We start from the raw sequence: 14,140 nt of genomic DNA, 5'->3' as shown, positions 1-14,140 counted from the left end.
TGCCCCCTCCCCATCGATGGACCCGGAGGGTGTTATGCTCAGTGACGTAAGTCAGAGAAAGACAGACATCCTATGTTTTCACTCATACGTGGAACCTGAGAAACTTCACAGAAGGCCACGGGGGAGGGGAAGGGGAAAAATCGTGTCTTGTCAATGTCTTAGTTACTCGCCTTTACAGGAGTTTTTATAAACATTTTCTGTTTCTGACAGGTCTTGGTGGGACCTTGTTTTTCTAGTTTTTAAGATGTACTTTAATTATTTAAGTGCATACAAGGGGAGAAAGCAGCCTCAGGACGTGCATCTGCCGCTGAGGTGAAGTAGGAGCTCCCACGTGGCCACGTTGCCTCAGTGCGTGTTGTTTCGTGTTTTAAGGGAAAGACTGGGAGTCCGGGTTCCGGCGGCCAGGCCTGCTCCCTCACCTGCTCCCCCCCTTGGTGAGGGACGCTTCCCTTCCTGGGGTCCCGGCCACCCGCCAGACAACGGCATTGGGCCGATGGAACGGCAGCAGTTTATTAACCGCACGTTCACAGCCCGGAGGCAGAGGACGCGGAGCCACACAGGCTTTGAACTTGGGAGCGGGGTGAGCCGACGGGCTGTGGGGGGCCGGGTTTGTCGTGACGAGAGGGTGCGTGGCCCGTGGTTCCCGTGGGGGGCTGTGACCGGCCTGTCTGCTCGTTGCCCGCTCCCCTCGATAGGAGGGCCGTCTGGCTGGGGGGTCTTGTCCGCGAGAGCAGATGGGGAGGCCATTCGAGGCTCTCCAGGCCTCAGCAGATGTCAAGGCAGCATGTAACGCCGGACCTTCGTTTTAGGCCTTTTCCCACATCTTCCTTCCCCCTCTGTCTTTCTCCAAAAGAAACCACTGTCCCAAACCTGGCATATTTCATTCCACATATACTTTCCTACTTTCCTTTTTATCTATATGCTGCTGAGCAATCTATTTTTTTTTTCAAATTACAACAGCCATATGGCACATCCATTTGTAACTTTCTTTTCCACGCGTTTTTATGTTTCTGAGGTTTATCCTTAAATTTACTGTAAATAAATTCATATTAGCTGCTGCATAATGTCCATTATCCGATATCTCTCCCCCTACTGTACTCTGTTACTATTAAAATCTGTTTTTATCAAACAGCTTTGCTTCCTTATGAACCCTGTGAATGTTCACCTTGCTTCTTACCCAGAGGCGGATGTGGAGGGCGATAAAATTTGCTTACCTTGAACTTTATCTGTATTTTGCCAAATTGCTTACTCTTTTCCAGGCGCTCATACATATAGCTCAGTCATTATATAGGTCAGTACTATTATAATCCCCATTTTCAGCTGAGGAAACTGAGACACAGAGAGACTAATAACTTTGAAAGTCCCCCAGCTAGTAAGTGGAAGAGCTTGGATTTAAATTTGGACAGTTTGGCTCCAGAGTCTATGATCTTTACTGCTGTTCTGTTCTGCCTATAACAAACACCAGCTGGATTCTGATTTGGCTTTGGCTGAAATGTCCTGTTTCATCCTTACCCTTTCTGTGACAAATGTTTAGGTATATCGCTCATAGGTGGTATTTGGCAGCAATTAAAAAAAAAAGTTCCAAATGAGAGTCACAGGCTTTTAACTGGTAAATTTAGCTCATTTATGCTTACTGTGATTTGATGTATTTGGAAATATTTCCATCACCTTATTTATGATTTTTATTTGTGTTTGTCGTTGCTTCTTCATTTCCCTGATTTCCTGACCCTCTATTAATTGTTTATTTATTCTGTTTTCTCTACATTAGAAGTTCTACATTAAGTTCTATAATTTCTTCCTGTTCTACTAGTAGCAATCCATAAATTTTCTTGTCTTTGTTAAAATGTTTATTTATTTTTCAGGGAGAGAGAGCGAGCGAGCAGGGGAGGGGCAGAGAGAGAGGGAGACACAGAATCCAAAGCAGCTCCAGGCTCCGAGCTGTCAGCTTAGACCCTGGTGCGGGGCTTAAACTCATGAACCGTGAGATCATGATCTGAGCTGAAGTCAGACACTTAACCAACTGAGCCCCCCTCCATAAATTGTTTTCTAACATACATTTTTGAATTAACATCTAAATTTATGTAACATCCTTTTCCTCCTCTGGAGAATACCGGGTAATGCTTAGGGAGTTTTAACCCTGATCATCTGCCCCCTTCCATTTTAGCTCTAAAAATAGTCATTAATATGGTTTTATACTGTTAGTGTGTGTTTAGAATTAACTATGTTTACTACTTTCTTCTTTCTGAATCCATCTTTCTTTTCTCTGAAGGAGCGTCTTCAGTAGTCTACAGTAAGGAATGTGAGTGACAAACTCATCTTTATCTGCAGTTAGTTTTAATCATTATTTCTGAATAATAGTTTATCTGGTGATAGGATTATAAATGATAAGTCATTTCCCCTTAGCACTTAAAGAACTTTGTGTCTATGTCTTCTAGTTTTTCTTCCTTTTTTCCCCCCAAACTTTAAACGGACCAATAATTCTGGACATCTGTTCATGGAATACACACAATATGGATTTTATAAACAGACCTCAGTTTATCTAAAAGATGGTCCAAATTACAGTCTCATCTTTATATAACAGAATAGTCTGGGTTTTTTTACTCTTGAAAAATCTGTTTTTAGTTTTATTCTTTTCTCAGTAATTAATTTCTTCCCCCACTGCCTCAACCATTTTAGGACTTTCTCTCTGCTTCTGGTATTCTTCAGTTTCAGTTTGGTGTGTTTGCTGTTTAACGGTGAATTCACTTTTCTACGTGTTATTTGGAGCTGCTCTTTGAATTTGAGGATTCATGTTTTCAGTCTCAAAGATTTCTAGACATTATCATTTTGACGATTGACTTTCCACCATCCTCTCTTTCCTGGAATACCTGTCAGATATTTGTTAAAACTTCTCCTATGCTCCATATCTTTTAACTCTGATTCATATTTTTATTTTTTTAAATGTTTATTTATTTTTGAGGGGGAGGAGAGAAAGAGCATGCGCACAAGCAGGGGAGAGGCAGTGAGAAGGGGAGGGGACAGTCCCAAGCAGGCTCAGTGCTGTCAGCACGGAGTCCAATGAGGAGCTCAGTCCCACCAAGCGTGAGATCATGACAGGTCGAAAGCAAGAGTCGGATGCTTAACCGACTGAGCCACCCAGCACCCTCCCCCACACCCCGATTTCATATCTTTGATATGAAAGATTTTAAATCTTTATATTTCTCTAAGCTGCATGCTGATAGATTCCCTTAGATCTATCTTCCAGTTCACTAATTTTCTCCTTGTTTATGTTAGTATATTATTTCATCTGTTGTGATTTTTATTTCAGTGACTGTTTTTAATTTCTAGGAGTACTGTGTGGTTCTTTTCCAGATTTCTGTGTCCTTTTTTCACAATGTCTTATTTTATATGGATTTCCAAAAATTTTAAATGTCTTTACTTATTTAAAATACACTTATAGCTTTTTAAAGATTGCTCTTCCATTTTGTGACGTTCCTAAAGCCCTAACTGTCCTGATTACTTTGCGTCTGCTGACTCTTACTCATTGAGGAGTGTTTCCTTTTGTGTGTTGTAATTTTTAAGAATATTGTTCAACAGGGGAGCCTGGGTGGCTCCGTCAGTTAAGCGTCTGACTTCGGCTCAGTTCATGATCTCATGGTTCACAAGTTCAAGCCCCGCATCAGGCTCTGTGCTGACAACCTGGAGCTGCTTCTGATTCTGTGTCTCCCTCTCTCTCTGCTCATGCCCTGCTCATAGTCTTGTCTCTCTCTCAAAAATAAAATAAAACATTTAAAGAAAGTTTTTTAAAGAATATTATTCAACATTAGTGTGTGTGGCTTCTTGTCTCCGTCGGCACCATCGATTGTCCTGAGCTGTTTTGCACTTATTTTGCTCGTGTGCAGGGGTATCCCCAGCGTGCAACAAACACAACGCTAATTTCTTAGCTCGAGCGTTTGCGAGCACCATGGCAACATAAATCTTGGTCCCGAAGTGACATTTTACATTTTAAAGGGTAACCTTTTACTTTATTTAACCCAGAGGCTGACAGGTTTCTTGTTTCCTGCAGAAACAATGTGTGAGCAGATTCTCTCTCTGTTTCATACTTTCGTGCAGAGTTGGAGGACAGCCTTCAGGGGCCCAGCTCCAGGACGTCTGTGCCCCCACTCGCCGTGGGGCCTCTCCTGCCCTCGCTCGGGCACCGCCCGCCCCAGCGGGCCCACGGCGGCCGCGTTACCCGCTCTCCTGCTCACCTGCGACTTTCAATCCTGTCTCTGTTGCTGGCACCGGGCTCTTACCCGGCTGTGTCCCAACTTAGCTACACATGTTTTTAAAGAATGTATTTTACCCAGCATTTCTAGATGTTCATAATGGCAGGCGTTTCACATTTTCTAGGCTTGCCTTCTTGCCAGACCTGGAAATTGCTTCGTAACGTCCTGACTTCTTTCCTAGCCAAGGGCTTTGCAGCAGGGTTGAGCTGCGCAGGGGCGGCTCTGGGCACAAACGCCCACCTCCTGGCCGCCCTCTCCAGCAGCCCTTGTGGGAGAGAAGGGGCCGCCCTCCCGCCTGACGCTTTGTTACGGGCGACGTGCAGATACGGAATTTCCCGACCCCACGGTTCAGATTCCTCGCTGAATGCCTCCCTGTACGGTTTCCCTGAATCACACTGGCAAACACCGTCCTGGAACCGCGCGGAGCGGGTCGTGCTTGGGCGGAACAGACGCTGCGGAGAAACCGTCCACGGCGCGCTCTCCACGTGCTCACGGGAGGCAAGAGAAGCGTGGCCTCGTCCCGCTGCTGCCGTGTGGGCTCCTGAAGGCTCAGGGGTGACGGTGGTGGGAAGGCCTGCAGGAGGGTTCGTAACCACGTTCTGGGGGTTCGTGTCACTCGTTGTCACCAGGTTTGGGGTGTTGGCAGAAGTGGAGATGAAACCTCCGAGGCTGTTGGCGGAAATGGAGTTCAGAGAGCCGACTCCCGTCCAGAGCATCGTGGCGACCCCGGAGCGAGGGCCGCGGAGCGAGGGCCCCGTGAACAGCGACCTGAGCGACCCCGGAGCCCCCCTCCCTTTCTGCTGCTCTGTTGGCAAACAGCAGATGTCAGCTCTCGGGCTCTTAAGAACGCCGATGGCTGTGAAAAGGCAGATGTTTGTTTTAGCCTCGTGGACCGGACAGCGACGTGGCCACAGTGGGCCGTGCGAAGCGCACGTGTGAGTAAAGCGCCCGGCACCTGGGTCCTGCCCTTCTCGGGGCCACAGGCTGTGCTGCGGTGAACGCAGCCTTGGGTTGGAGCCGGAAGGGCCTAGAGCGCTCCTGCGGGCGTGCAGACGCAGGGGGTGTTCAGGGGAAGAGCGTGGGGACCTGGTCTGTGCATCCTGGGGGTGCGTGTGCACCCCAAGCTTTGGGCTGCTCCTCCCCTCCCCCGCTGCCTGCAGAGTGGAGCCCAGACCCGCTCTGGATCCCTGCTGCCGGAGTTCACCTCCCTCTCTCCACCCTCACCACACTCTGCCTGCTGCCCCTTCGCGCCTCCTGCCCCCTCCCCAGACACTCCCCCACCCCTTCCCCAGGCCTCCGGCCCCCTCCTCAGTCTTCGTGGCCTTTGAGGACGATGGCTCCTGGAGGCTGGCCTTCCCCTTCCCCGAGTCTGGAGCTCCCCTCACCGCACCAGGCTCCCGGCCCCTCGTTCAAGCTTCTCTGGGACCTGACGCTCAGGGCCGGACTCCTGTGGACACAGGCTGTGTCCAGAGCCCCCCATCCTGGGGCCCATTCTGACACCAAGTCTTCATGGGCCTTTGGGAAATCGTGACGGTGAGCTCAGTTTTCCAGGAGGACTTACCCTGGGGGCCGTGGGCTCCGTGGGGGCAGCGCTGTGGCTTTCCCGGCTGTGTGCACAGTTTCCCGCATGCGCTGGGGCTCGGCTGTGACAGAACCCGCCGGGGACCTGAGGCGGGTGCTCGGGGCGGCCAGGCTGAGCGGAGGGCGATGGGCTGAGGGGCAACGCCGTGCAGGTGGGCGATTCCGGCCTCAGAGCTTCCTCAGGGTGCTGGGCTGTCCACTTCCCCCTCTTTAGAAAAAGAAGGGGCGCCTGGGGGCTCCGTTGGTTAAGCACCCGACTTTGGCTCAGGTCATGAGCACGAGGTTCTTCAGATAAAGTGCTGTCAGGCTCTGTGCTGACGGCTCGGAGCCCAGATTCAGATTCTGTGTCTCCCTCTCTCTGCCCCTCCCCCACTCCTCCCTCAGATAAAAATTTAAAAAAAGATCATCTAAGAAAATTTTTAATAAAAGGACATATTGTGAAGGGGCGCCTGGGTGGCTCAGTCAGGTGAGCGTCTGACGCCTGATTTTGACTCGGGTCGTGATCCCTGGGTCGTGGGATCAGGCGCTGCTTGGGCTCTGAGCCGACAGCGCGGAGTCTGCTTGGGATCCTCTCTCTCTGCCCCTCCCCTGCCCGCTCTCGCTCTCAAAGTAAATAAATAAACCTAAGAAAAAGGAAGACTGTGAGCCCAGAGCCCGCCTGTCCTTTTCTGCCTGGTGGTGTGTAACCAGGTGGAGGAGGGGCCCCCACTTAGGAGGGTGCAGGGCGGAGTTTTCCCCGGCGGGAAACAGACTCTGGAGATGCCTGATGCCGTCTGGGCAGGAGGCCAGCGGGACGCGAGGCGGCTGAGACGCAGGCTGGGCGCCGGGCTTGACCACGGTGTCCGCCACGGACAGAGGTCCTGTCCCTCGTTGGCTGTCTCTGGTGTCCTCGTTAATTAAGCCCCCTCCACTCAGCCCTCGGCCCGAAGGCCACGCTTCCGGAGTATCCGGGAGGCTTTAGGAAACCCTGTTCGGGACCCCCTCCAGGGAGTTCTGGTCCCTCTGGGCCTGAGTCCGGGGCCACTTCTCTGTAGGGTCCAAACCCTCCTGGGCACATGTGTCCCGTGTGAGAGATGTTGTGACTCAGGCTCGGGCGGAGGAGGGCAGGGCTCACTTAGACTCTGAGTCAGTGGGGGGGGGCTGTCGGAGGAGCCCCTGGGAGGGGCAGGGTCCCAGCACTGGGAGACGGAGGGCCCCTGGCCCGGGTCGAGTGGGGCCAGACGGGGTCCTCGGGGATCCGACTACCCGAGGCGCAGCTGCCCGCTATGGGGACGCGGGGGTCTCGGCCCCTCTCACAGTCTGCACACCTCCCAGAGGGCTGGGAGGGAGGGGCCTGGATGAGTGTGTCTGCACATGTGAGTGTGAGTCTATGTGCGTGTGTGAGTGTGTGTCTATGTGCATGTGTGTGTGCATGTGTGAGTCTATGCTATGTGAGTGTGTGTACATCTGTCTGTGTGTCTATGTGAGTGTGCACCTCTGTGTGTGCGCACACGTGTGGGAGTCTATGTGAGTGTGAGTGTGTATGTCTGTGTGTGCGAACGCGTGTGTCTGCACACGTGTGTGTCTGTGTCCGTGTGTGCGACCNCTCCTGGGTCTTCTCCCACCCGGCGGCAGCTCCGCGCGGGCCTCCCCTGCGCCCTCACGCCCCCTGGCCGCTCGCGAGCGGTTTTGATGAAACAGGACTCAGGTCCTTCCACAGACACGGGGCCTTGGCTCCCCAGGCGCCCCTCCGACCTGGTAAGAAGTGCGCAGCCGGGAGGCAGAGGAGGAGGTGGAGGGGCCCCCAGGGAAGCAGAGTCGGGGTGCCTGGGGCCGTGCAGGGTGTGGGGGCTCGCTGCCCCCCGGCTGCCCCGTCCCCCAGGTCTGCTTCCCCGTCGGCAGCACGCTCCCCAGCCGTCTGGTGAGGCGGTCAGTTCAGGAAGAGTGTCCTTGCAGGGGCTCAGTCCCCAGCGATGGAGCAGGATGTGGGCCCGACCCCCACGGCCGCGCCCCTGCCTCCAGGCTCGTCCTCACCTCTGACAGAAGGGCCCGACACCGAGTGCTTTCTTGGGACGGACGGGGTGGCCGTGCAGGGCTGGCTGGGGAGGGCGGGCTTCCTGGCCACGCCTTCTGGCCGGGAATGGGACCCCTGGGTGTGCCTCTTCCCCGTGGGGAAATCCAGACCGTGGTCCCTGCAGACACGAGTGGGAGCTCCCCGTGGGTGCTGTGTCCTCAGGAGGGAGCCGTGGAAACCCGCACACAGAGACGCAGCTCCCTGGAAAGCAGGGGTCAGGCCGGGCCTGTGTGGAACCAGCCAACCTGACAGCTCGTCGGCCGCCCCCAGGGCGCGACGGGAGACGGGAGGCGCGTCCTGGGCCCCCACATTTCCTGGTCCTCGCGAATGGATGGATGGGTTCCACTCTGTCTTTGGAAATCCCGTGAAACCCTGGCTTTGGAGAGTTCAGCGTTTCCATCCAGGATCGGTTAGCGCGGCTCATTATTACCGTGTGCGGATGACGAAAGAGCACACGTCAGGATCTCAGAAAGGGTGGGAAGTGATGAAGAAAACTAACATTACACACAGAGCACAGGTGAGCGGGAAGGGCCGCGAAGGAACTTCCTGCGGCCCTGGGAACGTTCTAGATCTTTCCGAGGGGGTTGGTTACTACACAGACACGTGCTTTTATTGAGGCTTCAGCAAATGCACCCTTAAGATTCGTGCATGTCGATCTTATATTAAAAGAAAAACCATGGACTGTTACTGGAGTTGGGACAATGATGTGCGTGACGAAGCATCGGGGGAAGTGTTCAGATGTCTGCAATTGACTCTGAAGTGCACTAAAAACAGAGTAAGATAGACCCAACCCTGGAGGGAGGGGTGTGTGAGAAACCAAATACGGTAAAGCATTAATGGTAGAATCCAGATGGCGGGTATATGAGTATTTGCTATAAAATTCTCCCAACTTTGCTGTATGTTTGAAAATTTGCATAATAAAATACCGAGGAATGAAGATTACTGTTCAGAAGAAAAAATCCATATTTACCACCCAGAAGGACCCGCTGTTAACATTTCAGTGTCCATTATTTTCTTTCCTTTCCAAGAATATATGACTTTGTATAACTAAGACCTTCTTACATATATACAGACTTATTTTTGTTTTTCACTCAATATAGCGTCAGTTTTTTTTGTCATAAAAAGTCTTCTGTGTGTAATTGTTAAGTGAAGGTGTAATTTACATGCAGTGAAACTCACACACTCTTCACCAGCTCACGTCAAGCCCCCGTGACCACTGACGTGTCTTCCCGAGTGTCATTAAAGTGCCGTCCTAACGCACGTGGTCTGTGTCTGTGGCTCCTTTCGCGCGTGCACGGTGCCTTGCACTCCATCCACGCCATTGCCTAACCAGTGGTCTGCTCCTTTTTATCGGTGGGTGATGTTCATCGTAAGGATGCGCATTAATCTAGGTTTAATGCTTCTAAGAGTCCTGGTGTATCCCAATATATTTTATTTATGCATTCCTTTGTTATTTGGACGTTTAAGATGTTTCATGTTTTTACTATCATAAACACCATCAGAGTGACCATCTTGATACATAAATCATTGTCATCGGTAATTTCTTCAAGGCCAGCTCCTGGGAAGGGAGTCACAAAGTTGTATGCTATAAATGTTTTCGAAGCTGATAATACATTTTTCAATTAAAAAGCTTCTCCTTGCACGTCTCCAGGTGGTTCGTAACAAGCTTGGTTTACCCTGGAGTTTACCATCTCCCTCTACTTTGTGATGCTGTCACCGTAGAAGGGACCGGAAGATCCAGCATCGTGTCGGCCGCGAGCCTCTGACGTGCTCAGCCATGGACACCAGCCAGGACGCGTCCCTCTTCCTGGTGAAGATCTTGGAAGAGCTGGACAGCAAGCAGAACACCGTCTCCTACCAGGATCTGTGCAAGTCTCTGTGTGCCCGGTGCTCCCTGGCGCAGCTGGCCAAGCTGAGGAGCGTGCTCTTCTACACGGCCTGTCTGGACCCCAACTTCCCTGCCACGCTGTTCAAGGACAAGATGAAGTGCACCGTGAACAACCAGCAGTCGAAGAAGATCATGGTGGCCGCGGACGTCGTGACCATATTCAACCTGATCCAGATGAACGGGGGCGCCGCCAAGGAGAAGCTGCCCGCCGGCCGGCGCAAGGTGCGTAAGAAGGAGGCGTCATTTGAGTCGTGCGGGTCGGACACGGGGGCCCGTGCCGCAGCCGAGTGCGGGCCCCTCGACCGCGAGCTGGGCGACAGGCCCTTCCGCCGGGGCTACGCCGCCCGCCAGTCGTCCCAGGGCCGCAAGGCAGACCACGAGGAGCGCCCGCCGCAGTTCGTGCCCGCGTCCGAGCCTAACTTCCTGCTGGGCGTGGGCAGGGAGCTAAAGAGCCGCGCCGCCTCCCTGGACCGGCTGCAGGCCCTGGCGCCGTACTCCCTCGCCAGCCCCCAGCCCTGCGAGATGCAGAGAACCTACTTCCCCATGAACATCGAGAGCGAGTCCGTCTCAGATCAGGACTCACTGCCCCTGAGCCAGGGCGCCAAGGACACCTTCCTCTCCAACGCGGAGCCGTTTGTGATCCAGTCCTGTGTCCAGAAGAGGAACATCTTTAAAGAGGATTTGCACCACCTGATGGCCGTGAACCCCACGTTGGTCGGCCCCGCCGACAAGGGAGAGGCTGAGCTCGGGGAGCCCCAGCGCCGGAAGGAGCCCCACAAGACGCCCTTCTTCAATCACAGCTTCGAGATGCCCTACAATAGCCAGTACCTGAACCCCTTGTACTCTCCCGTGCCGGACAAAAGGCGTGCAAAGCACGAGAGCCTGGATGACCTCCAAGCCTCCACGTATTTTGGCCCCACTCCAGGGAAGGGCACGCAGGAAGCCAGGCGCTGCCCGGGGAGGCCGGGCAAGCAGACCCCCTGGCCGGCCAAAAGCTGGAGCCTGAACACGGAAGAAGCCCCTGACTTCGAACGGTCGTTTCTAAATAGAAATAGCTCTGAGGAGAAGCTGCGTTATCCGAGCTCCAGCGGCCAGACCCCCAACTTCCCAACCCCAGACAGGCGCCCCGCTTACCCCGCGCCCAAGGACCAGCAGCAGATCCTTCCCGTTGGCTACGTGGCCAAACCAAATGGGCTCAAGTCTAAAGAGCTCTCGTCCCCTGTTGACGTGGAGAAGCACGAGCCAGTCAAAAAGTTCAGAGACAAGAGCATGAGCTGCACCAGCGGGCAGCTCAGCTCCGACACCAGCAGCGTGGGCACCCAGACGGAGCAGCACGTGCTGGAGCCCAAGAAGTGCAAAGACCCGTGTGCCTCCGGGCAGAGCAAGTACGGTGACAGGCACGCCATGAAGCAGTCCGACGACGACTCGGAGGTCGTCAGCGATGACATCAGCGACATTTTCCGATTTCTGGACGACATGAGCGTCAGTGGCTCCACGGGGGTGATGCAGTCCTCCTGCTACAACAGCACAGGGTCCCTGTCCCAGCTTCACAAGTCAGACTGTGACAGTTCACCGGAGCAGGGCTGCACCAACGTCGCCAACGGGCTCCCCGGTGGCAAAGGGGAAAAGGGCAACCGGCCTGAAAGCAGCCACCACTCCGAAGAGGAGTTGAAGACCAGTGTGTGCAGGCTGGTGCTCAGGATCGGCGAAATTGAGCGGAAGCTTGAGTCGCTGTCGGGTGTCCGCGAGGAGATCTCGCAGGTCCTGGGCAAGCTCAACAAGCTGGACCAGAAAATGCAGCAACCCGAGAAGGTGGGCGTGCAGGTCGACCTGAATTCCTGGACGAGCGAGGCTCCGTCCGACGAGAGCGCCTCTCCCCAGATGTTCCGGGGGCACGACGGCCCCCGGGGACCCAAACCGGAGAACGCGGCCGACTGGTGCTGCTCGGACGCCAGCGGAAGCAACAGTGAGAGCCTCCGCGTCAAGGCCTTAAAGAAGAGCCTGTTCACGAGGCCGTCGTCCAGGTCCCTGACGGAGGAGAACAGCGCCACGGAATCCAAGATCGCCAGCACCGCCAACTCGCCCAGAGACTGGCGCACCATCACCTACGCCAGCCGCGTGGGCCTCGGGGAGGAGGAGCCCAGGGGCCGGGGCCCCGGGGACAGTAAGGACTGGCACCGGAAATCCAAAGAGGTAATTGAATCCGCACACTCAGGTCGGGGCTCTCGCGCTGGGACAGCCGTGGCGCGTGTCCCCGAAAGAGGCGGGCTGTCCCTCCAGATCTGTGCCCGGGCAGACGGTCCGTCCCGCCAGCTCGGAAGAGTGTGTGCCCGGTATTGCCCCAGGGAGAGAGCGGGGTTCGGATCCAGGAGGGTTGGTGGAGCGCCTCTGAACTAGGGGTGCGGGGCGCAGGGAGCCGGGCGCAGGCGGGGGCGGCGGGGGAGGGNTGGCTGCACGCTCGCTCTTCCCGGCGAGCCGGGGCGTGCTTGTCTCCTGAGAGCCAGGCCCCCCGTCGGTTCCAGGGCGGGTGCCCAGGGCGCCCGCGTCCCTGCAGGGGTCACACCTGTGGCCGCTCTCCTCCCCTCTCCGCCCCTGCTGCTGTCGCAGCCCCCTGATTCTGCGGGGTGGGGGCGGGCCCCTGGGTCTCGGGGGGCCAGCGTCAGGGGGGCGCGAGGGTGGCGTGGGCTGCANCGCGTGCAGGCGCCTGCTCACGCTCACACACTCGCCCGCGCGGCCCATCACACGCTCACGCGGGCACCCGCCCCCCTCCTCCCTGCCCGCACTCGCCGTCCTATTTTCCCTGACGTCTCCAGGCCACGTACACGGCCTCGTGTGGCTGGTGTCGACCCCTCTGACACACACAGACGGGCTGCTCTCTGCTCGGCTGTCCCGCCCGGCAGGAGGCGGGGAGAAAGGCGACCGCTGACATTCCCCTGCTTTCAAGGGCCTCACCGTCCAGCGGGCAGGCGGACAGGGAGCCGGGCAGCCACGTCCTGCAGAGTCTGCACGCTCCTAAGGGGTCCCAGAGATGGGGGCCGATCCAGCCTTGCCAATCACGGAGTGCTTCCTGGAGGAAGTAACATCTGTGCGGCCATGCGAGACCCCGGCGTGACAGGTCCAGGGAGAACAGAGTCCCCTGGGCCGGGACCCCATGCTGACGTCCAGCTGCCGGCTCCCGAGGGTGTCAGCGCGGCCGGAGGCTCCGGCGTGTGCGCTCTGGCTTCTTCCTTCCCAAGGGCAGGCGGCCCCGGTGTTGGAAGTGCCTCAGGGGGGAGGGGCCGTGATGAGGCTCCTCTGAAGCCAGACGGGCGGATGGCACCCCAGCTCCCCCCAGCAGCTGTGCGCCCCTGCTACGTGGGGGGGTCTCTGGGCCCCGTTCCCAGCCTGCACGGGGGGGCTGCTAGCGGTGGGCGTGCTGCAGGGGGTGGTCAGGTGAGCTCTTGTCCCCGAGCTCGCCGAGGGCCATTCCGCCGCACACTTGCCCGCCCCAGGCGTGCTTCCTGCCTGCGTTCTGCCCCCGGGACGTCCGCGGGGCCTCCCCTGTGTCCCCCGTGTCCCTCTGCAGGCGGACGGGCCGTGCGGCGCCCCCCCGCAGCACCGAGGGCCCAAGCCGTGCAAGGACAGCCTCCTGGTGGAGCAGGTGTTCAGCCCGCACCCCTACGCCCCCTCCCTCCGGGCCCACGTGAAGAGCAGCCCCCTGTACACGGACATGCGGCTGACCGAGCTGGCCGAGGTGAGGCGGGGCCAGCCCTCCTGGACCATCGAGGACGCGAGGAGCGCGGGCGACAAGGGCAAGCTGGCGGCCCTGGACCTGCAGGTGAGTCGCGCGCGGTCGCGGGCGGTGGGGGAAGGGGCCCGGCCACACCCCCCGCTGCAGGACGGACCTCGCCCCCAGCGCCCGGGGCCCCCGCCTTGGAAGCCTGAACCCGGTCAGCCGTAGAGCAGAGACTTTAACACGGGGACACGTCACTCGGCTGATGTGTCTGTCACGGTTCGGCGGTGGGAGCGCGCGATCGATTCCCTCCCTTGGGCCGCCGACGAGCTAGGGCGCGGCTCAGACCCTCCCGTTTGCCCACAAGACCCGGACAAACTGCTTAACGAAACCCAGGCTGATCTCTCCTTCCGTGTGTAGCACGCGGGATAAGCGTGTGCAAGGGAGCCGCGCTATGGACTATGTCCCTGTGNGAGGGGCCCCGGGGCGCTGGGAACGCAGTCGCGGCCCGAGGCGTGTTTTCTGTCCACCGCACGAGGGGCCGGGGGCCGGGCTCACTTCTGTTTGGTGGGCAGCCCCGCCTGGCCCTGCTCACACGCGCCTGCCCGCGTCTCCGCGGCCCCACGGGAAAGCGCCCCGTCCTCACCTGCAGAATCAGC

The 14,140-nt window shown here is 56.6% G+C and overlaps 1 protein-coding gene across 1 annotated transcript in view; it reads left to right on the top strand.

Moving 5' to 3' along the window:
• Positions 1–9,658: 9,658 nt before the first annotated feature.
• The window catches only part of MINAR1 (membrane integral NOTCH2 associated receptor 1), an 8,266-nt gene continuing 3,784 nt past the window's right edge, over positions 9,659–14,140 (top strand). Inside the window, exons 1-2 of the mRNA XM_077774293.1 lie at positions 9,659–11,962; positions 13,335–13,586. Coding sequence (XP_077630419.1) covers positions 9,659–11,962; positions 13,335–13,586 — 2,556 coding nt within the window. The remainder of the gene's footprint in view (positions 11,963–13,334; positions 13,587–14,140) is intronic.

Source organism: Crocuta crocuta, unplaced genomic scaffold (genome assembly GCF_008692635.1).
Source record: "Crocuta crocuta isolate KB4526 unplaced genomic scaffold, BGI_CrCroc_1.0 scaffold7, whole genome shotgun sequence".
Classification (NCBI taxonomy): domain Eukaryota; kingdom Metazoa; phylum Chordata; class Mammalia; order Carnivora; family Hyaenidae; genus Crocuta; species Crocuta crocuta.
Note: the sequence above shows the minus strand (reverse complement) of the source record. Positions and strands in the feature narration are given on the sequence as shown.